The following is a 23,235-nucleotide window of genomic DNA, read 5'->3' as shown; positions in this document are numbered from 1 at the left end:
GGCTGATCCCTATCATGTCCTCGTGCGACCACGCGAATACGTCCAGGTTCTTCTTCAGAAACATAATTAGCTCCGCCTTTCTTCCGTCGCAGAGGTTCTTTCCGAGCTTAACCGTCCGTGACGGGTTTTGTTCATCAATGCTCACCTCCTCGAGCTCTTCAATGGCTTGGAGCTCAGACCTGTCCTCGCCTACTCGGGGGTCGATGTCCTCATTTAGGGTGAGCTTTTCGCCTTCGGAAATCCGAGGTTTTTCAATCTCGGGAGCTGCCTTGGGCCCCCGAGATTCCTCTTCGTCCTGAACGGCCATCGTCACCTGCCCGGGTTTAGATTTTCCCTTCATGGAAATGCTGTAGCATTCCCTGGCAGCGAGCTGATCGCCCTTGATAGTGCAGATCCCTGTCGAAGTGGGAAATTTCATGGCGAGGTGCCGGACGGAAGTTATAGCCTCGAAAGCAATGAGCGTAGGTCGGCCCAAAATGGCGTTGTAAGCAGCGGAGCAGTCAACGACTATGAATTCGAGTAGTTTGGACACTGTTCGGGACTCATCTCCTAGGGTGATCACCAGCTCAATCGTCCCTATCGCTGCTGATCCTTCTCCTGAAAAACCATACAGCATCATCAAGGTTGCCTTCAGCTCGGAGACGGTCAGACCCATTTTCTCTAAGGTGGATCGGAATAGGAGGTTCACCGAGCTCCCATTGTCCACTAGCACTCTCCTTACTCTCCGGTTGGCGAGCTGGACTGCTACGACCAAGGGATCGTTATGAGGGAATTGGACATGGCTTGCGTCTTCCTCCGCGAAGATGATCGGTTGTTTCTCTAATCTTTGTTGTTTTGATTGACGCTGTTCCGGGACGAACTCCGCTCCATTGTGGGCTTTCAACTCATTCACATACCTCTTCTGGGCGCCTCTGCTCGTGCCAGCCATGTGTGGTCCTCCAGAGATGGTGGAGATCTCCCCCTCGACCGCGGGGGGAAGGACGTCCTGATCTACCCGAGGTCCGGACTGATTGACTGGGACCTCCGGAGCAGGTCGACTTGCCGGGACCCTGTTTCGCGAGTATTGCGCCAATGGACCTGCTCGGATTAGAGTCTCGATTTCATCTTTGAGGTGCCTGCAGTCGTCGGTATTGTGCCCGACGTCGTTATGAAAACGGCAGAATTTGGAAGCGTCTCTCTTTCCCTTAGGGTGTTTTAATGGCTCTGGCCTCTTCCAGGGGACTCGCGTAGCGTTGGCCAGGAAAATATTCTCTCTGGTCTGGGTGAGCTCGGTATACGTTGTGAATACGGGCTTGAATTTATCCATAGACTTATTCTTCTTTTGACTGTGCTGGCTGTTTTCGCCATTTCCTTTTCCTTTGCTACCACCGGGCTGGTTATTTTGCGCAACGTCGGGAATCGTCGCTACGATCTCTGCTCCAGTCCCAGCGGGTTTCTCGAGGACCTGGCTGGTCCCCGCGGCTGAAGCTTCAGCTTCTTCCAAGTTTATCCACTCTTGGGCTCTGTTAAGGAATTCACTAACCGAGCTGACCCCCCTCCTCTGAATATCCTTCCACAGATCTCCTCCGACTAGGATCCCGGTCCTCATGGCCATGAGTTTGGAGCTGTCGTCAGCGTCTCTGGCTCGAGCAGCGACATTTGCAAATCTGCTCAAGTAGGCTTTCAGCGTCTCACCAGGTTGCTGTCTCACGTTAGCTAGGGAGTCGGCCTGGACCCGGGCGGCCTGAGAGGCGCGGAATGCCCTCTTGAAGTCAGCCGAAAAGGTCTTCCAGGAACTGATTGACTGCCTTTTACTTTGCTTGAACCACTGCCTGGCAGGTCCAGTTAGGGTGGAAGGAAAGATCAAGCAACGAAGCTCCGGTCCGATGTTATGAGCCATCATTAGGGTGTTGAACATCCCCAAGTGGTCAGACGGGTCTCCATCCCCGTTGAACTTTGACAAGTGGGGCATACGAAAGCCAGAAGGGTATGCCGTTGCTGCTATATTGGGGGCGAAGAGTTCCATCTCATCCCCTGAATCATATTCGTCTTTTTCCTTTTCCGATAGGAGCTTCTTCATCAGCTCCTCCATCTGAGTTAAGCGCTCTAGGGTTTTGTCCTGAGATCCTGGGTTATTCCGGGGCTGTTCAACAGCTCCGGACCCGTTGTACATATTAGGCGGGTTGTTGCCCCTCCTATCTTGAGATAGGTCATTTGGGGCATTTTCGTCGTTACGTACTTCGGATCGGACCCCAGCTGAGCGGGCCTGGCTACCATCCCTAACTCGATCCTCTCTGTGAGAGTTGAGGCGATCTCGAAGGTCGCCTCCCTCGGTAGTATGGTGACTTTGTGCTAAACTTAGCCGCTGGCGTAGGTCTCCTCCCGAAAGATCACTCCGTGCACTGCCGGTCCAGTGACTCTTGCTGGACAGACTCGGAGTGCGTCTTTGGCGGCCATGACCTGATCCTTCCTCCGGCACCCTGCCGCGCCAGGAGGGTCCGGCTGACGGCGGGCCCCTCCTGTTATTCCTGTAGGTCGGGATTTCTCGGACGGGCTGAGGAGACGGATATCTGATGGAAGAAGGAGGATGCCTGACCGGAGAGGCGATCCTAGTGCCGTTCGGACGGACTAAATTTGGTGGGGGCCTCTCGGCCCTGCCAGCTTGCTGGTTTCGTGCTGGGCGAGCTGGACGAGGAACTGGACGTTCTTCGGGGACGGACTGACGTCTGCGGATCTCCTCGGCCCTTCTTTGGGAATTTCCTCGATCTCTTCTGGGCGTCCTCGAGGAAGGCTGAGAGCTAGGGGTTGACGTCCTAACCGAACGGCTGTACTGCTGCTGTTCGGTCCGAGGCATTCCCCTGAAGTTCGCCTCTTGATGGTGTGATGAAGGGGTGGAGTTGGCTGCAGGAAGTCTACCCGAACGGCTATGCCTGGATCGATTACTCCGGCGAGACTTAGGAGCCTCGCCTTGCCTCTCTCCAACGTTACCGTTGGTTGTGAGAGGGGGTAGTCGGCTCAGAATATCCTGGATTTGCTGACCAGCTGCTGCTAACTGGCTCCTCAACTGAGCATTCTCCATCTCCACCGCAGTGTAATAACATGGATTCGGATTAGGCGGCCGGGGCGCTGAACTACCAGTGTCGTCTTGACCCGCCGGCTGCTTCCCTGGCCTCTGCTGGATTTCAGGAATTTGCTCCTCAGGGAGGGCAACATGGTGGGCCTCCTGCCCATCATGCTGTTCTCCCTCGTTGCCATGTTTGGATCGAGTGGTCACCATAGTTGTAGGTTTGTGGTAGTACTAATCGGGCTTGCTCTCAATGAAAGCACCAAACTGTTGACGCGGTTCTTCGGCAACAAATAATTAAGGGAAGAAGAGAAAGAGATTAATACTAAAAGTAGAACCGTCACAGATATGAAATCTTTGGGGGCAGAACTAGGTGACTCAAGACACGTTTTTAAGTGGTTCGAAGGTTAAAATCCCTCTACTCCACTAGTCAATATTATTGATATTCTCTGGGTATTTAGTTTACAAAGTATATAGTCCTTTAAAGACTATTTTTTCCAACCCCTATCAACTCCCAGGGTCTCCTTATTTATAGGAGAGGGCACCTGGAAGTTGGTAGGGAGGTCATCCCGTGACCTTACCATTTGTCATATCAAAGCTGTGACATTCATGATTAATTCCTAAACCTGACACACAAGTGTGGTCTAATCAGTATGGAAGGAGATAATGGGCCGCAAGGCCCAACCCGTCCGTGGGTGTCTGAATACGCACATTCCTGTTGCGTGTCCGAGAAGTTAGGGGGATATCGGACACGTGATGGCAGGAATATGCACGTTTATCTTGCGTGTTGACTTCCCATAGGGTCGGAGCTTCCTGAGAAGCTCGCTACCGGAGCAGTTCATAACCCGAGCTTCTCCCGACCGTGGCCTTCGGATGTCATTCTCAGCTCCTGGGGCAACAAATATGAGCTGGAAACAGGACCCCCTCGAGCTGTCAAGGGCCCGTCAGGGGAATAGAGCCTCCGGCTTGCGGGAACCTCGGACTAAACTAGGTTTAGTCCGGGGCTCGCCCTGCTAAACAGCCCGTGGGAAAACCAGGGCGTACAGACTTCTAGTAGTGTTTTAAGGGTAATATGGGAAATGTGCTTAAAAAAGTGGGTAATATTCAACTAAATATTATTAGTAGCTATTTTTAGTTAACTAATCCTAAAACTGGGTATTTTTCAAGTTATCCCAATAAAAATGTTAGATTGGATTTGATCCCATGCCCACCTTCAATGCTAGTAAACCCCAACATTTAAGTTAGCTTATTATCTTTTATGATTAAATTAACTAAAAAGTAAATAAAAATACTAATATTTAAATAGTTTAATATTTTGAAAATTATGTAGAGAACTTGCAACCGAACCCTAATTTTCCCCTATATTTCTAACTTGTTAATAAAAACTTCAACCAAAGTCCAAGACAACTTATGATAGGCCTTCATGTGCCAAGAACTTGTTCTATAACAACATTTTTTAAGATAAATTGAACAAAAAGGATTGATGAGTGCAAACAAACTCAAATTTGAAAACCTTAAATTAGTATTTTAAGGAATTAAAATCAAAACACATGTCCCATGAATCACTATTTTAATTTCTTAAGTTGATGTGAAAAGAGAAAAGTTTTCAAGAAATATGTGACTCTACTGCTTTTAAGTTGGCTTTATTGTAAAGAAATTTTAATTATTTGGCATGTTTCACACCAACTTTCTGATGAAGTAAAATTCAATTTCTGTAGAACATTCATGATTATGGAAATACATTAACACATCACTGAAAAAAAAGGTAGAATTCTAAAATGTTTCATAACTTCTATTATTACTTTGAATAAGTCTCCCATTTTTGTTAATGTATACATATATATATATTCACAATATAGGTAGTATATGACACATCAAGATGACCTTTTGCATTAATTCTAATAATGCCCAAAACCACCAAATATATCTCTATTATTGATCATACCAGCCTCTGGAGTCTAGAGACCAAAGTTTCAAGCCAACTACCATAAGATATTAAAATTACTTACAAAGCAACACCAAAGGCAGGCCAACCTAAAGAGAAGAATTTTCCAAATCAAAATCTTTCTCCTTGAAAATGGCAAAGCTACTTTTGACAATCACTTCCACCCGTCGCCCAGAAGCATAATAATGTTCGAGACTCGAATTTTCAACTTAGGTTTATAAGAAAGAAGAATGATTTTGTGCAAGTGGAAAGCAAAGCAGGGTCACAAGGTGTTGCAGCTACCAGTTAATCATGTTTGCTGTTTAAGGAAACATTCCCTCGAGATACTCATCAAAGTGATCGTCGTCGTCAACTTTAAGGTCAGAGGCTGAAGCTGAAGCTTTCTTTCCTGCAAAGGGCGAATTTGAAAGGGTGTAAGCTCTTTAGTATTTGGCAATACTTATAGAACAATGTACAGTGTTTGTGTTGATGTTGAATCAAGCAGTTGCTAACCTTTTCTCCTCTTTTCTTTGCTTTTCTCTTTATCAGAATCAGTATCATCATCACTCCTCGACCGATTCCTGTAAGTAGACTGTATGTTAATCTCTATTTCAAACATAAGCCTAATTCAAGCTTCATGCACTTCAATTAAGAAAAAAAAAGGTACAAAGACGTCGAAAGTTCACCTCTTTTTTCTATGCTCTTCCTGGTCCAATCTCTCTGACTTCTCCTTTTCTTTCCGCTTTTTGTAGTGGAGCTTCTCAGCACACCTATTGAGAAGTAATTGACCCAAAAAGCAATAAGAAAGAAAAAGTTAGAGCAAGTCTTGTTTAAAGATGCCTCTCCATTGTCAAATGTGGTGAAAAGACGTCGAAAAGATTGCAGGGTCCAGCAGGCATATGCTAATGGAGCAACAACTATCGAGCAAAAAAAAGGCATTCGGGCAACCGTTTCACCAATAAATTATGTACACTCAATACATAACACAAATAGAAAATGAAGAGAAAAAATTGGGTCTAGAAAATAGTTGCTATAAGTATAACCAGCAGGAATTTATTAGTAAGTGGTCTAATGAAAAAAAAAATTACAGGGAATAATGAATAAGATAAGAGCATAGTTATATTCAAGAGCCACCAACCTCTCACAAGTTACCAATTTCACAAGTGCTTGTTTGTTTTCTCCAGCTTCAAAGTAAGAGAAGTTTACCTGAAAAAAGAAAAGCAAGATAAGATAAGCGTAAAGATACTATACATAAGCAGACCTATTTCCATAAATATAATAAGACAAACAAATGAAACATCTGAACTAAAAAACAAAAACAGATAAAGCTAATGAAGAAATAAATTGATGGTGAATCATACAAACTAAAAACACGTGCCTCGTAGCTTGCTAAGCCCTCTTTTTCATCACAATGTTTGTTTCCGCATATGAACTGTCCTGACAGTAAAGGTAAACAAGTCACTTTTATAGTACAGTTGGGTTTCTGATTAAGAAACATTCCAACACATACAGAGATTAAAACAGAAACTCTAGATCAAATGAAAATAAAACAAATACACTATATTACACAGCAATACACTAACATAGGCCTCCTTACGTAAAACCATTTGATCAGAAAAATGAGGCAAGATACAACTTATCTGCAGTAAGATGTCAATACAATTTATGGTATTACCTTTACCAGATACAACTTCTTTCTCTGTTCTCCACCTCAGACCAATCTAAATAGAAAAACAAGCAAAATCAGAAGTTTTTTTTTCCAGCATTACGTAACTACGTTGTAACACATAATTTTCTATTAAACTGAAATGTCAATAAAGTATTTTCCCCTCAAAAGTATTCAGTGCAATTGAATTAGAAGCATTGCACCTTACAAATACAAAAAAACTGTGATAGTTAGCTATATATACCTTGCCAGTCTTGTAATGTGACATGTCAGCTAGACAGTATCTGAAATGAGTTAAGGCAACAATGACCTGCTCTATATCCAAATAAATTATCATGTTCTCAAATTCACAATAAGATCACAAAACAATCCACCTATACACATTAAGAATATATTCCTACTGATTGCAAAGGATACTCTTTAAAAAGCTTATCATAGTATCGCTTCACCAGCCTTTGCTCCCAAGATGTATCCATATCATCTTCCTCTGAGCGTATGAACCTTAATGAAAAATAAACATAAAAGCAGTTAATTGCGCTAACCAACTAATCCCAAAAGGAAGACAAAAAAGGATTTGGATAAACTATGGTATATAACAGTGCTTCCAGATTGATGAGGATAATTTGGTAGTAATCTCTGACATATAAACAGATAATTGTAACACAAAAAAGACAACTGCAATCCAGATAGAAATGGTTCAAAACTTAAGTACCTATATCCTTCTCTTAAGGTATCTTGATCAGTTTTGATAGGCAACCTAATGTTTGAAGATTTCTCTTTCCCATAGTGTACAACTGCACACAACACAAAACAAAAGCTATCATCTTTAAGTAGAAGACCGCTGTAGATGATGGCATAGCTGTACATAACCGGTCTCGGAGCGGGACTATATCCAAAGTTCTTCATCTATATACATACAGAGAGAGGCACTAGCAGAAACAACATAAGCCGGGGAGAAAAAACATCATCGCACCTATTACTAATTTCCTATTTCATTTACAAGTGTCCCAACTCCCAAATTGATGCTTCTTCCCCTGATTTTGATACAAGTGTGTTTATAACTTTTCATTACATTCTAAAATGGTTTGGAATCTAAAGCAGACATATTAAACAAATTCATGCTTGGATTATCTCCATTCTCATCTCATCATCTACTGAGCACTGAGAACTTTTCCTACTTGGATAATATAGCTACCAAATCGATAACTACACAAATAAAAAAAAAATGTAAGGATGACTGTAGCCCACTTCTTTCTCTACGAAGAGGAATGTTCGCCATTCTTTTTCTTTAGGACACAAGGAACCCACAAATACAAAGCTCAGTATTTGCGTATAATTCGAGTCCATTTGAAAGTAACAATACCAGAACTATGAAAAATCAAAACTTGAGTATTCTAACTATGAAAATCCAACAATAACAAAAGGGTCTTACCGTAATCTTTGATAAACTTCTTGTGGCGATCGTAAGCGTTGAGCCCGCTAATGTGAGCTTGGTACTGCCTGAAGATATAACATTCAAATACAAAATTTGATTAGATGATTGAAAAGATGAATGGTGTAAGTAATAATGAGAGGGAAAATGTTGAAAAGGTATGAAAAGTACTGTTTTTTCTCTTCTTTAGCGAAAATTTCAGACTTGAGAGACGCAAAGGACGCCATGGCTGGTTTTGATTGAGCTTTCAAAACCCTAATTGGAGTCTGTTGTTGCACTGTTGCAGTACGGACACTCCGATTGCCGGGAAAATAGATGACATGAACGAAAGGCTGAGCCTTTGACACTCTCTCATATACTGTGGGCCTCATTGGACCGCACTATTCCGGACCTTGGGCCCATTAAAAATATATTTTCAAATATACCATACTTTTAAAGAATTTATGATAAATACGGTTTTTTTTTTAAATTATTGAAAAATATAGAAATCCAAGTACTATAAGCTGTAACTTCGGGAGAGACAAATTTAATCCTCATATTTTATAAAAAAAAATATTTTCATTTTTTTTCTTAATCTATTCTCATATAGGTAAACAGATGCTTTTATTTTTAATTATATTTTTGCAAAATACAAATTATTTTACAAAAGTTTATGATATATTGCAAAATACAATAGAGATAAACTAAGTTCACATGGTCGAATAGGACGAGCAGCAATACATAATAAATGCCCTTTAAAAAAATTAGTCACAAGGAACTTTTGTAATACAATGATTTCTAAGACCAATTCTTGTTATTTATAACACTAATTTTAGGACTAGAAACCATAAAAAATTATATTTTGTGACTTTTTTTATGTTAATGTGTCACATCATATAAAATTTATATATGGAAGTGTGAAATGGGTCAAGGGGAATTACTATAACTCTTTTAATACGAAAAATACTCATCTTTACTTTAAAGAGAATTCTAGCGTCCCTCACGTGACTTAGTCTTTCATGTGGGGCCCAGATTTTTGTCAAGTGTCAATATTAGATTGGTGTTAAAATGTTGACTTTTTAACATTTTACTTGGTGTAACCGATTGTGTCAACCGACTGTGTTTTTTGAGCTGACGCAGCTTAAATAAGTAAGGGTAGAAGCGTAATTTTAGGTTCAATAAACTGTATAGTTGAGGGTTTTATAGTAAATTTAGATAGTAGTTTGGACTTATTTACGATTGTGGACACGTAAATATTTAACTGCTGCTAAGTAAATATTATAATTGACTTACATAAATGTATAATAAAATAACGTAACAAAAACTTAAGCTTTTTTATTTTTTTTAATGCGGTATAAAAAATGAATAAAATGTGGTAGAAAGTTTTTAATATTAATAATAATTTTTTAAATGTAGGGATTACTGAATGACACACCACATTACCATTTAGTAGTTAATTTTTGCATGGACTTTTTATTTTGCATGAATATTGAGCATATTAGTATAGGTATTAGCTACGTAAGAAGTTTCATTCTGCTAAGTGACTTTTGAGGGTTTGTTAAATGAGAAAATTAAAGTACAACATAACGAGAACATATATTTTAGTGTAAGTTTGTATAGTTTTTGTTCAATTAAGTTTCAATGCTTTGGTTTTTTTTTTTTTTTGAAGTCCTTTCTCTTCTAGTATTGGATGACTTCATAATCGACGTCTAATTATGTGTGACAATATTTAAAGAAAATAATACTAGTACTATAGCACTTTGCTTGTGTTTTTTTTATTGGAAGCAGAGAATAGTGATAACATTTGGAGAGATAATGGTTGTAAATATAATAACTAATGCACTCCTTTTGGTTCAGCTGAAATGCATAGTGAGATATGTGAGTTAAAGTGTACACCACATTTGGTGGCTTAGCTGATGAGGAAATTATTAAAAAAATATGAAGAACCCACGAATGGGTGTAAAGAAATGGTAGCTAGTTAAAGGGTAAAGTATTAGGGTATTTTTGTCTTTTTGTACCACTAAGCCTTTAATTGAAATCTAGTCATTAAACCCAAAAGGTATACACATCGGACGATCCAAAAACATTGAAGGACTAATGTAATGCCCCAAATTTCCTAATAAGGTTTAGGACCTTGATTAGGAGGCCGGGAGGGCCATAATTGATTTATTATGCTATTTAATGGCTATATGCATGTTTATGTGAATTATATTATTATATGATGATAAACGCATGCATATGGGTTCATATTTCATTACAATGACATTTTGGTAATTTGGCCCGTTGAGGGCGTGATTGTGTATTTTCATGCATGTGGGTGAATTATAAATAATACCACATTATATGTGGATTTGTTTGAGCCATTCGGCATGAGACGATCATGGAATGCAAGTTTTCGGTTTAGTCATAACGGGATTAAGTTTGGGACTCGGAGTGAGTCTCGGGGTAATTTGGTGATTAGAACATTGCTGGGAATTAAAGGGTAACGGGATAAGAATTATTGGTATTTGAGAATAATGGGAATTGGAGGGTGATAATTATAATTAACGAGATAGGCGGGAAATGACGATTTTACCCTTGGGAGTCTTTAGAAGCCTTTATTTGACCTAGGGGCAAAATGGTCTTTTCACCCCTAAGATTTATATCAGCCCTTGAGTTTAGAAGGCTGTGGAATTGTTGAAAACAGAGCATCCTCATCTTCTTTTCTTCTCTCCTTCCCGTATACCATTTCTCCTCCTTCTTCCTTTCAATTTTTGAGAGCCAACTTGAGGTAACAAGCTAGGAGATCAAAGGTGGGGGCTTAGGACTTTGGTTCAATCATTGAAGGGGATCTAAATCAAGCTTGAGGTAAGAATTCATCCTTGAATATAGGTTATACTCTGTTTTTCCTTATGGTTTTTCAGTTGAGAATTTGAGGTGTTAGTGGTGGGGATTAATGGAAGTTCTTGAGTTTGGTTGCTTGGGTTTTGATGAGGGTGTGATGTAGATGAAGTTTAGGGGTTGAATTGGATGTTTGGGATTGGTTTGGAGGGTTGGTTTCAAGAGAAATCGCAAGGAGGGAAAACCAAAAAGTTTATGGTCTGTGGTTGGCGCAGCAGCGCTAGGCAGGGCAGAGAGTTGGGCCTCTTTGACTTGGAAATAGCGCTTCAGCTAGGGCTGAGCATAAAATCCGAAAAACCGAAAAAACTGTATACATCGACCTTCCGAACACCGAAAAAACCGAAACCGATTAAACTGAACATCGAAAAAACCGCCAACGGCGCAAGCCGCCACTGTTCGGTTGGTTTGAAAATTTTGTCCGGACCGACCGGCGGAACCGAAACCGACCGAATAATATAATATATAATAATTATTAATTATTAAAATTATTAAATAAAAATATAAAAAAAGTATGAAATTATGTTCTATATATTTATGTTTTAAAAATGCACAAAAATGGATTCCAACAATCCAAAAAATTTAGTTTTTTAACTAAAATTAAAAAAATAAGAAATTCGGTTTGGTCGGTTTAACCGACCAAACCGCAGTCCAAAACGGTCGGTTTTTTCTTTTAACTGGTTTGGTCGGTCGGTTTTTGGATTGCACCAATCCGGACTGAAAACCGAATTCTGGATTTTATGTTATGAAAAAACCGCCCAAACCGACTGATGCTCACCCCTAGCCTCAGCGCCATTTAATAGGGCTATAGCGCTGGTCCATTTTCCAGCAAACCTATTTTAGGGCTCGAGATGAATTTTAAGGCTCGGGGATGGGTTCCTTTGCCCCGTTTGAGTATATTAAGATTCCTGAGAGTGTGGGATGGATCCCGGGAGTGAGGTTTTAGATTATAAATCTTTTTATGATTTATTTTATTGATGTGATTCCATATTTGGTTATGACTAGGTGACCGCTAAATGATTAATCGTTCTCAGGGGTTGTTCTTTTACTAATTCTTGCTCGAACCCGAGGTAAGAAAACTGCACCCTGTGTATATGTGACATGCATGGCTATTTTTGATGCATGTTGGATGCTTAAATGTAATGCACGAGAAACATGTGATTAGGACATGCTTTGTATACTGAGTATGATATTGTTCAGAGCTTGAGCCTCTGTGTTTATGCATGATCCTAATTGTGCTAGTATTTGGTAAGTAAGCATGCTGAATGCCTTGTATTCAGATATTGGATATGTGATATATGTTTGGTGGCATTGCTTACTTGTATATGGCACTGACTAGTCAGGGATATTGACCTAAGAGTCAGAAATGGCATAGCGTCATGAACACCGGGCCAAATGAATATTAGATCTAATCGATATCAGCATTGAATGGTTCTAAGGCATTGATGCTAGACCGACCCTAAGGTCGATGAACTTATAAGCGCTTGCCCAGTCTAAGACTAGTTACTAGAGCTAGGGCCTAAGGCCCAGGTGACCGTTTGTCACATGGCTAGGGAACGATGTTCCAAGGCTATGACTCTATGGTCATAAGGAAGGTTATGTTGGTGACTAGTCACCATGCACCTATCCTGTTTGAACTAATAAAAAGTTCACTTGTCTGTTAAGCCCCGGTGACCCTATCGTCACAAGGCTAAAAGGGGGCTATACCTAACTCAGTGACTTTTGTGACTGTCATCTATTTGTTTGGGCTAAAAGCCCTGGATGATTATTATGATCATTGGTTGATGTGTTATACTCAACATTACATTTCTATTTTGGGCTAAAAGCCATGGATGATTATTATGATCATTGGTTGATGTGTTATACTCAACATTACATGAACTCATTTGCCTGCTGAAATAGGGCTATATCTGCTAGGTGTGTGCCTTATGATTTGATGATATGTTATTACTGTTCATGAGCATATTAAGTTTTCTTGCTGGGCTTCGGCTCACGGGTGCTATGTAGTGCAGGTAAAGACAAAAGAAAGCTGGATCATCCTTGAGTTAGAGAGCTTAGGTGATGATGTGTACATATGCAGCTGCTTGACCACCACGGCCGAGGTTTGAAGGGGAACTAGGGTTTAACCCTGTTTTGCCACTTAGATTGGCCTGTTGTAAATATTTTCTTGTAGTAGACTCTGAAATTATATTTTTGGGATCCCAATGTATATAATAAAAGTTATAATGAAACGTTATATCCTAACCAAAATTTTAATCCCTAAATCGCTAATCATACTTAGTTACATGATTTTGGCCAAATAACTCGATTAGCGGGTTTAATATTGTTTACAAGGCACACTGTAATGGTCCCTAGAGTTAGGGCGTTACAACTAAGTCCTTCAATACTAAGTGAGGGACGCTAGAAGGCCCTTTACTTTAATATTCAGTTTGTTTATTTGTATGGGGATTTTTTTATTAGGGTTGTTAGGATCATACTTTAATAGTCATCTTATTATATTTTCACCATTATGTCATTTTATTCATATTGTAATATTTTGTTCTCTTATTTTATTATTCAATTTTACAAATAATTTCCTTTTCAAAAAAGAAAAAAAGTTACAAATAATTTTGTGTATTGTTTAGGAATAAAATGTAGTGAATAAATAGTGGTAGTAAATAATGTGTTTTTTTTAGGTTTAGGTGGTAATGACTAAAAAATAACTCCTTTATTGCTTTATGTTTTTTCTTAGGAAAATATTAGTTAGACTCCTATGTTTTTTTCAAATACGTGATCGGCCTTTGTATTTTATTAAATGATAATTTGGACTTCGCGTTTTACAAAATAGATCAAAATAATATTTGATATCTAATTTTGGTAAAAAAAAAATCAAATATAATATTCCATTCTCAGTTCTTCGACCACTTTCTCCACTTTTTTGAACTCATCGTATCACTAATAATCCGAGAATTGAACTTATAATTGAAAATATTTTGACCAAAATTGGGTCTGAGGAACTATTTTGATCAATTTTATAAAATGCAAAATCCGAATTATTATTTAATAAAACACAAAAGTCGATCGCGTATTCGATAAAAACATAAAGACAAAAATAGTATTTTTTTACTTTTTCTAATGATAAAATAATTTATTAAGATGGCATTTTGCACATTTCATTCTCAGATAGAGAGAGAATTTGAATAATTAAAGTGACCCCACCAAAAAATATTAATTAAGATTTAATATTTAATATTTTCTTGTGTCGATCGATGACCTGGTTCATATGTGCAATTATGCATGTGACTCACTAACAGAAAATACAAATATTTTTTCATGGAAAAAACAAAGCAAAGTGGTTACATATTATAACATATAACCATGTGATATAGATGGAGACATTTAATCTTCTAAATCTAATTTTTAACAAAACCTAATGGTAATGGTTCCGATACTCTATTATAACCTCTAAAATTCCATTATTAAAACATAAAGATTCTATCATATATATACATAAATATTTATTAAGTGTTAATATGTCATAATCTATATATAAAAAAATGCATAGAAAGAGAAATATATTATTCATTTTAATATGTCACGAACCTCATAAAAACAAGGGTTTATATTTTTTTGGATCTTGAATTTTGTCTCATTACTTGTTTGAATGGATAACTTGAAAAATACCCAGTTTTATGATTAGTTAACTAAAAATAGCTACTAATAATATTTAGTTGAATATTACTCATTTTTTTAAGCACATTTCTCATATTACCCTTAAAACACTACTAAAAGTCTAATGTAAAAATCTCAATATTTGCCTCTGTCGTGTCATTTACTTCACTTTTTAAATAATATTCAACTGTCAGTTCCACTAGACCACTGTATAATGGGTAGAGTCATTAATAATTTGAGTATTAATCAAAGAGTTTTAAAAAGTGGGTAAAAATTAACAATGTTAACTTAAATTGGGTACTAGGTGTAATTTTCACCTTGTTTGGATCTTGTGTTTTGACAAATTTCTTTTTAGATCATGTGTTTTGAAAAATTGTTCAAATAGATCATTAAACTCAATTTTGATGAAGAAAAAGTTGAATATAACAACACAATTGTTAGGTACAATGATTTTATTTATAGTTTAAATTATTAGTTTGGTGAATTATTTATAATTTTAGCTTAAAATTTTTTGATCAAAATTGAGTTTAGAGTTTTATTTGAATTATTTTACAAAATACAGAATCCATAAAGTTATTTGTCAAAACACAGCTTCCAAACAGATAATTTGACAAAACAGAATAAAAAAATACATAAACCCTAAAAACAAATGTTTATGAAAAAAAATAAAAAAATAAAAAAGGGTATTCATTAAAATTTATGTTACTAATTACCATGAGAAAGGTATCATATTTTTCATAAAAACAAATGTTGATGAGGAAAAAAAAAGGTACATTATTCATGTTAATGTGTAGTAAATTTCATAAAACCAAATGTTGATGACCAAATAATGAAAAAATAAATAAAAGGGTATTCATAAAAATTTAAAAAAAATTATCCTTTCAAAAAAAAAAAATAGCAATTACCATTCCTCAGAAAAAGTATTACCTTTTACTTCTTGTTGACATTTGTAATGTCAAAAAAAGTTCCTATCTTTTCTCACCCAATTGAACAAATTTGGACCATTGTTTTTTTTTTATTTGTGTAAAAATTAGAAATAAAAATTAAATCTTTACAAATTTCTCGCAATTTATTTTTGTGTCTGTAGAGTTTTTATTTATTTTCTTAAAAAAATAAGGGTGTTTTGGTTTGCTGACGTGGCATAAGCTGGTCAAAATCTAAGATAAAAAAAAAGTACACCAAAAGACCAACAACGCTATAAGACCGCACCAAAGACGCTGTCTGGTCCAGTTGTTTCCATCTAATCTCCGACTGTAACTCTTCTCTGTCTTTATCTTACACTTCACCGATTTTAATGTTAAAAAATTCAAAAACAGAAAAATCCAAACTTTATTGAAAAAAAAAAAAATCTGGGTTTGATAATTGGAGGAAGAAAGAGTGGTAATGAAAGAGGTAAGTAAAAATAAAGCTCAAAATTTCCTTGTACGTTTTCTTCTATGTCACTTTTTTTTTTCCACTTTCTCTCTCTAAAAACTGAGACTGTCGGTGGAGTAGAGAGAGAGAGAGAGAGTCTGAGACCGTAGTTGCTCTGTCTCTTTCGTCCCCTTGAAGCTATTTTTCTCTTTTCTATTTTATAATAGTATTTTCCTTTTCTATATATTACAGCTATACAAAGAGAGAAGCGATTTTAGAGAGAGAGAGAGAAGGAGCTGTGCTGAGCATAGCATAGCATTGTGTTTTTCTCTAAAGGGTCTTTGAGATCAGCCTCAATAGGCTGTCTTTGAGACCAGTCCCTTGTTGATCTGTGAGATTTGGCATCTGGGTTTTGCTTCTCTTCTCTTCTACTTCTTCTCTGTCATTTCAGATTTCATGCGTGAGATCTGGTTAAGATTTTGATCAATCTGGTTTTAGAACTCAATTGGGTCTCTGTAAAGATCAGTTTTTTTTTCAGGTAAAGTTCCTCTCTATTCACACTGAATTTCAGTACAGTCTGTTTGGATTGCAAGAAAGTTTTGACTTCTAGGATGTTTATATTCTACCTAATTGCAACGTTAGAGATAAGATTTTTGTGGCACAATATGTGATGTGAAGTGTTCTTTTCTTATATATATATTTGTTGAGATTCTATATTTTCTTTTTCAGTTTAGTTACAGATCCAGGTCTTGAAAGTGAGAGCATTTGGAGGCATGCATAGATCTGGCTAAGTCTACTTGAGCTACCAATTTGACCCATATAAGCAGGTGTGGCAATGGAATCAGAAGGAGAAACTGGGGTAAGTAGCATTGTACTAATGATTCTTCTAATTTATTAGTTTGATTAGATACTAGGATGTTACATAGTCAAATAGCTTGTTCTATGTTGAGGAGTAGAAACTCAAACAATAATCATGTTTTTTATTTAGAAATTTAGAGTTCATGATTGTCTTTGTTATTGTATTGTATTGATTGACTTTGTCATTGGATTTGGCTTAATTTGTTATTGTAATGATAATTACTTAGGGAAAGTCAATGAAGAACCTTGGTGGTCAGGTCTGCCTGATCTGTGGTGATGGTGTTGGAAAGACTGTGGATGGCAAGCCCTTTGTTGCTTGTGATGTCTGCGATTTCCCGGTTTGCAGGCCTTGCTACGAGTATGAGCGAAAAGACGGGAATCAGTCGTGTCCTCAATGCAAAACCAGATACAAGAGGCACAAAGGTTTGAATTGGAAATGAATTTGATGTAAATGAAGTGAATGTGGTAGAATCTGACTTTTTTCGATCTGATATTGGTTTAGGGAGTCCCGCTATTCTCGGTGATAAAGAAGAGGATGTTGATCTCGATGATGGTGGCAGTGATTTCAATTACACTTCAGAAAACCAGAACGAGAAGCAGAAGATTGCAGAGCGAATGTTGAGCTGGCAAATGACATACGGACGAGGAGAGGATGTTACGGCTCCAAATTATGATAAAGAGGTTTCTCACAACCACATACCGTTGCTCACCAACGGTCATGAGGTGGGTTTACTCTACTATCTGTTACTGTTCTTCCTGAGAAGGAATTTGGAATGAAAAATCTAATCTTTTTGCCATGTCTTTTTATTAGGTTTCTGGAGAACTGTCGGCTGCTTCACCCGAGCGGCTTTCTATGGCATCTCCTGGACAAGCTGGTGGGAAGCGTATCCATTCCTATTCATCCGATGTTAATCAATCACGTATATTTCTCTATCTTACTCACCGAATTTATCAGTTTTTTCATATGTTCGGGATGTAGGACAGCTCGCTAATCCGTCCCACGCCATTGAGTAACTCGGTTTGGTATTTGACTAATGTCTAGTTTCCTAATTATGGTCATTTTTGTATCTGTTTCAAGACTAACTAAAATGAATTGGTTAAAGAACTAATTTTCTATCCAAGTTGAAATCATTCATTTCAGAATTACAAATAACATTTCTGAGAGAGATTGAAGTGTTCTTATTGAGATTTGATTGATTCTAAGTCCTTGGTTTTCATGTCTGCAGCTAATATTAGAGTCGTGGATCCTGTGAGGGAGTTCGGCTCACCTGGTATAGGGAACGTGGCATGGAAAGAGAGAGTGGATGGTTGGAAGATGAAGCAGGAGAAGAATGTTGTTCCAATGAGCACTGGTCAAGCTAACTCCGAAAGAGGAGGTGGAGATATCGATGCAACCACTGACGTCCTCGTTGATGATACTTTATTGTAAGAGTTTACTTTTCATTGATTTTAGTGAAACTACTAAATTTTTCTCTTTCACCGGCTTGATTCGATGATTTTGTTCTTTTTTTTTTTTTTCCTTTCAGAAATGATGAAGCCAGGCAGCCTCTTTCGAGGAAGGTCTCTATTCCTTCGTCAAGGATAAATCCTTATAGGATGGTTATCGTTCTGCGGCTGATTATTCTTTGCATTTTCTTGCACTATCGGCTTACAAATCCCGTGCCAAATGCTTATGCTCTGTGGTTAATTTCTGTCATTTGCGAGATTTGGTTTGCAGTCTCCTGGATTCTCGATCAGTTTCCCAAATGGCTTCCTGTGAACCGAGAAACTTATCTCGACAGGCTTGCTTTAAGGTAGGAGAGTTAAATCAAGTATCTTTGTCATTTTAGTTTCGAAGATTATCTGTGTATAGAATTTGAGATCTTATTTCGTCTGCATTACAGGTATGACCGAGAAGGAGAACCATCACAGTTGGCAGCTGTTGACATCTTTGTCAGTACTGTCGACCCATTGAAAGAGCCGCCACTTGTCACAGCCAACACTGTGCTATCCATTCTCGCTGTTGACTACCCAGTTGACAAGGTTTCCTGCTATGTTTCTGATGATGGTGCTGCTATGTTGTCATTTGAATCTCTATCCGAAACTGCAGAATTTGCAAGGAGATGGGTTCCTTTCTGCAAGAAATATAATATCGAGCCTCGTGCCCCGGAATGGTACTTCACTCAAAAGATCGATTACTTAAAAGATAAGGTCCAACCATCATTTGTCAAGGAGCGTAGAGCTATGAAGGTAAAGATTCATTTTATGAACATAATTTTACTTGTTACTTATTTTGAAAGTGTTTTCTGCTCATGTTACTTATTTCTTATGGTTTCAGAGAGAATATGAAGAGTTTAAAGTCCGAGTCAACGGACTTGTTGCAAAGGCGCAGAAAGTTCCCGAAGAAGGATGGATTATGCAAGACGGTACCCCATGGCCTGGAAATAACACCAGAGATCACCCCGGAATGATCCAGGTAGAGATCCACTCGTAGATTTGGAATACCTTGGGGAAGCCTTGTTCTGTAAGTTTGCTTATGCAGTTTGTTTGTTTCAGGTTTTCTTGGGACAAAGTGGAGGACTTGATTCCGATGGCAATGAGCTGCCACGTTTAGTCTATGTTTCTCGTGAAAAGCGTCCGGGTTTTCAACATCACAAGAAGGCTGGTGCTATGAATGCACTTGTAAGTATTCAAAAACAAATGCAAAAGCAGTTTACTTCTGTTTGCAAGTTCTCTCATACCAAGTGGTCGATTTACAACTCTTTGCAGGTTCGAGTTTCAGCCGTGCTCACTAATGGACCGTTCTTGTTGAATCTCGATTGTGATCATTACATTAACAACAGCAAGGCCTTGAGAGAAGCCATGTGTTTCTTGATGGATCCCAACTTAGGAAAGAATGTTTGTTACGTTCAGTTCCCACAGAGATTCGATGGTATTGATAGGAACGATAGATATGCCAATCGAAACACTGTCTTCTTCGATGTAAGTTTTTATGTTCTTTTCCACTCTTTCATCTGCTATTTATGTTTTATTGTCTCACTTTCTTTGTGTATTTCAGATTAACTTGAGAGGTTTGGATGGAATTCAAGGGCCCGTTTATGTGGGTACTGGATGTGTTTTCAACCGAACGGCCTTGTATGGTTACGAACCGCCCGTTAAGCCTAAGCATAAGAAGGTTGGCGTCCTAGGTTCACTATGCGGTGGTTCGAGAAAGAAGGGTTCAAAATCAAGTAAAAAGGGATCTGACAAGAAAAAATCTAAGAATGCTGATCCCACTGTGCCAATCTTCAGTCTCGAAGATATCGAAGAGGGCGTGGAAGGTACAATTGTTTTTTCTATCTGTTGAGAGCATTTATTGTTAGTGTGTTTGCAAACTGGTCTCACTTTCTCTTTACACATTTCAACTCAGGTGCTGGATTTGATGACGAGAAGTCGTTGCTTATGTCACAAATGAGTCTCGAGAAAAGATTTGGTCAGTCCGCTGTCTTTGTTGCCTCGACACTCATGGAGAATGGCGGTGTACCTCAGTCCGCTACCCCAGAAACTCTTCTTAAAGAGGCTATTCATGTTATCAGTTGTGGTTACGAAGATAAAACAGATTGGGGAAACGAGGTGCGTGTTTTTTTTTTGCCGATGTTAAATGCTTTTGCAAGTTTGTTTAAAACTTCCTTTTTTAAACAAAATCTTGTGCTCGAACAGATTGGATGGATCTACGGTTCTGTCACAGAAGATATTCTTACAGGATTCAAGATGCACGCCCGTGGTTGGAGGTCGATTTACTGCATGCCTAAGCTTGCAGCCTTTAAAGGGTCTGCTCCTATCAATCTTTCCGATCGTCTGAACCAAGTGCTTCGATGGGCGCTGGGTTCAGTGGAAATTCTTCTGAGTCGGCATTGCCCTATGTGGTATGGCTACAGCGGTCGGCTCAAATGGCTCGAACGTTTCGCCTATGTCAACACCACCATTTACCCAATCACTTCCATTCCTCTCCTCATGTATTGTACATTGCCCGCCGTCTGTCTTCTCACAAATAAGTTCATCATTCCCCAGGTTTGTTCACTCATCTCATCTATGAATTTGCAATAAGAATCAAAATCTTTCCTAAAAGGATGAGCTCAAACAGTCAGATATGAGCTGCTCCTAATCTCTTGACTTCTTTCCAAAATGCAGATTAGTAACCTCGCGAGTATATGGTTTATCTCTCTCTTTCTTTCCATCTTTGCAACTGGTATCCTCGAGATGAGATGGAGCGGTGTGGGGATCGACGAGTGGTGGAGAAACGAGCAGTTTTGGGTCATCGGTGGTGTCTCGGCCCATCTTTTCGCTGTCGTCCAAGGTCTTCTCAAAGTGCTTGCTGGTATTGACACAAACTTCACTGTCACCTCAAAGGCATCGGACGAAGATGGAGATTTCGCCGAGCTCTACTTGTTCAAATGGACGACGCTGCTCATCCCACCAACCACACTGCTCATCATCAACTTGGTGGGAGTTGTGGCCGGAATCTCGTACGCCATCAACAGCGGTTACCAATCATGGGGACCCTTGTTCGGAAAGCTGTTCTTCGCTTTCTGGGTGATTGTCCATCTCTATCCCTTCCTCAAAGGTCTCATGGGAAGACAGAACAGAACTCCCACCATTGTTGTGGTTTGGTCTGTTCTACTTGCTTCCATCTTCTCCTTGTTGTGGGTTCGGGTCGACCCGTTCACCACCAGAGTTACTGGTCCGGATGTTGAGTTGTGTGGAATCAACTGCTAGAGATGAAAAATTGAATCTTTATTATTTTTAGATTATTTATTGTTCTCAGAAAAAAAAAAAAACGAAACCAACAAAAGAGAAGCTATAAAGCCATAATATATGCAAATTTGTCTTTGCAATTTAATTTTTTTTTTTGGAGATGTAATATGATGTTTTGTCTTACTGAACTGAACTGGTTTGTTCTCCATGTGAATCTTAAATCATGTGCGGGTAAAATAGTGGTTAAAATCTTAAAGTTTTCATTTTGTTGTATGATTTTTTTTCCTTCTATTTTTTTGGAACATTATGGGAAATGTGACTAGACTGAGCTACATAATTTATAATTTTTGTCTTTTTTTTTTTTTGGTCTTAACTATATATTTATTTATAGAGAAATTGGTGAAAATAGTTTTTTTTTAGTGGTTTTGCATTTTGGTTTATTTTTTATAATTTTTTGTAAAATGGTCTCGGTCTAAAATTCGATCAGTTGTCTAAATATTTTGACCAGTTGTCTAAAATTTTCGACCACCTGTCTAACTTTTTCGACTACCTGTCTAAATTTTTGATTATCTGTCTAAATTATGAGATGTTATTTTGCAAAGAATTATTAAAACTAGGCTAGAGTGCAAAATAATTTTAAAAGATAGGTCATTTTGTCAAGAAATCTTTATTTATAAGAGCCCTGTAGTCCTTTAAGATTGGTAATGAATTTGAAAATGGTTTTATCATTCTTGGAATTTAAAAAGCAAAAGCTGCTACTAAAAGCTTGATTGGTACACCTATTTTAGAAAATATAAAAGAACTTTTTTTGAAAATTGATTTATAATCCTTTAATAAAAGTGATCGTTTTCCTTATGTTTCAAATTTTTTCTTAAAAATAGTGCATACATGGCACAAAAAAAGAGAATATTTTAAATTTAAAAATCTTCAACCAGTCAAGATTTTAAAAATATATAATTTATTTTTAAATCCAATATTTTAAAATTAAATGATTTGAATCTAATTTTCTAAAATTATAGATTTTGAATCAAATACCAATCAAGCCTTTAAGTTTTGATCATTGTGTCTAGCTCTAAACAAAATTAATTGACATAAAGCTAAAACATCCATATCATAAAGGCCATGTTTGGTAAGAACGAGAAGAGTACGATGGCGGTGAGAGTTGTTTTCATTTATGTTGTTTGGAAGAATAAATTAATTATTAAAATTACTGTTTTATATTTTTAATATAAATATTTATTATTCTTAAAATGACATATATGTCATTTACATAGTATTTTGTCTTTTTCTTGGATCCGAATTAAATTTTGAAGCTTTGGAGGTAGAAGGTGGGAGAAGGTCTCCCTCCATTATTGATGTAAATGGGGTAGGGCGGGATTGGGGATGACTTCCCATCCCCACCTTATCTCGGGGTCGGGGCCCTATTGGATCTTCACAAGGACCCTAGTCCATGGGTTAAATTGGCATCCCTACCCTCAATCTTTCCTTTCTCTTCCTCTCTCCCTCTTGCCAAACAAAATGATTATACCTCTCCATTCACTCATCTCTTCTCCCTACCAAACATAGTGAAAAGTTTTTTTCTTTCGTGAGCCCCTTGTTTCAAGAGACACAAAACATAAAACTAGAAAGAAATTACAACAAAATCTGAGAAAAGTAATAGCAAGAAACAAAGAAGCAAAACAACTAGACTACAAAAAATGTCACAAAAGCCAAAAAGCATAAAGATAACATACAACATA

The 23,235-nt window shown here is 37.9% G+C and overlaps 2 protein-coding genes across 2 annotated transcripts; one reads left to right on the top strand and one right to left on the bottom strand.

Annotated features, from left to right (window-relative positions):
* Positions 1-4,923: 4,923 nt before the first annotated feature.
* Positions 4,924-8,374, bottom strand: LOC133829632 (uncharacterized). Its single transcript, XM_062259363.1, has 11 exons — positions 8,237-8,374; positions 8,066-8,133; positions 7,346-7,427; positions 7,051-7,134; positions 6,878-6,917; positions 6,643-6,688; positions 6,346-6,404; positions 6,106-6,173; positions 5,654-5,737; positions 5,481-5,548; positions 4,924-5,376 (listed from the first exon to the last, which is right to left on the bottom strand). The coding sequence occupies exons 1-11, from the start codon at positions 8,290-8,292 to the stop codon at positions 5,291-5,293; spliced, it is 741 nt and encodes a 246-aa protein (XP_062115347.1). The 5' UTR covers positions 8,293-8,374; the 3' UTR covers positions 4,924-5,290.
* Positions 8,375-16,063: 7,689 nt separating this feature from the next.
* LOC133829630 (cellulose synthase A catalytic subunit 3 [UDP-forming]) lies at positions 16,064-21,852 on the top strand. The gene is made up of 15 exons (XM_062259362.1): positions 16,064-16,463; positions 16,655-16,784; positions 17,011-17,206; positions 17,286-17,506; positions 17,595-17,703; positions 18,010-18,208; positions 18,310-18,576; positions 18,667-19,012; positions 19,101-19,238; positions 19,319-19,444; positions 19,532-19,744; positions 19,821-20,082; positions 20,172-20,374; positions 20,462-20,812; positions 20,933-21,852. The coding sequence occupies exons 2-15, from the start codon at positions 16,761-16,763 to the stop codon at positions 21,515-21,517; spliced, it is 3,240 nt and encodes a 1,079-aa protein (XP_062115346.1). The 5' UTR covers positions 16,064-16,463; positions 16,655-16,760; the 3' UTR covers positions 21,518-21,852.
* The last annotated feature ends 1,383 nt before the right edge of the window (positions 21,853-23,235 follow it).

Source organism: Humulus lupulus, chromosome 4, assembly GCF_963169125.1.
Source record: "Humulus lupulus chromosome 4, drHumLupu1.1, whole genome shotgun sequence".
Classification (NCBI taxonomy): domain Eukaryota; kingdom Viridiplantae; phylum Streptophyta; class Magnoliopsida; order Rosales; family Cannabaceae; genus Humulus; species Humulus lupulus.
This window is presented reverse-complemented; position numbering and strand designations above follow the sequence as displayed.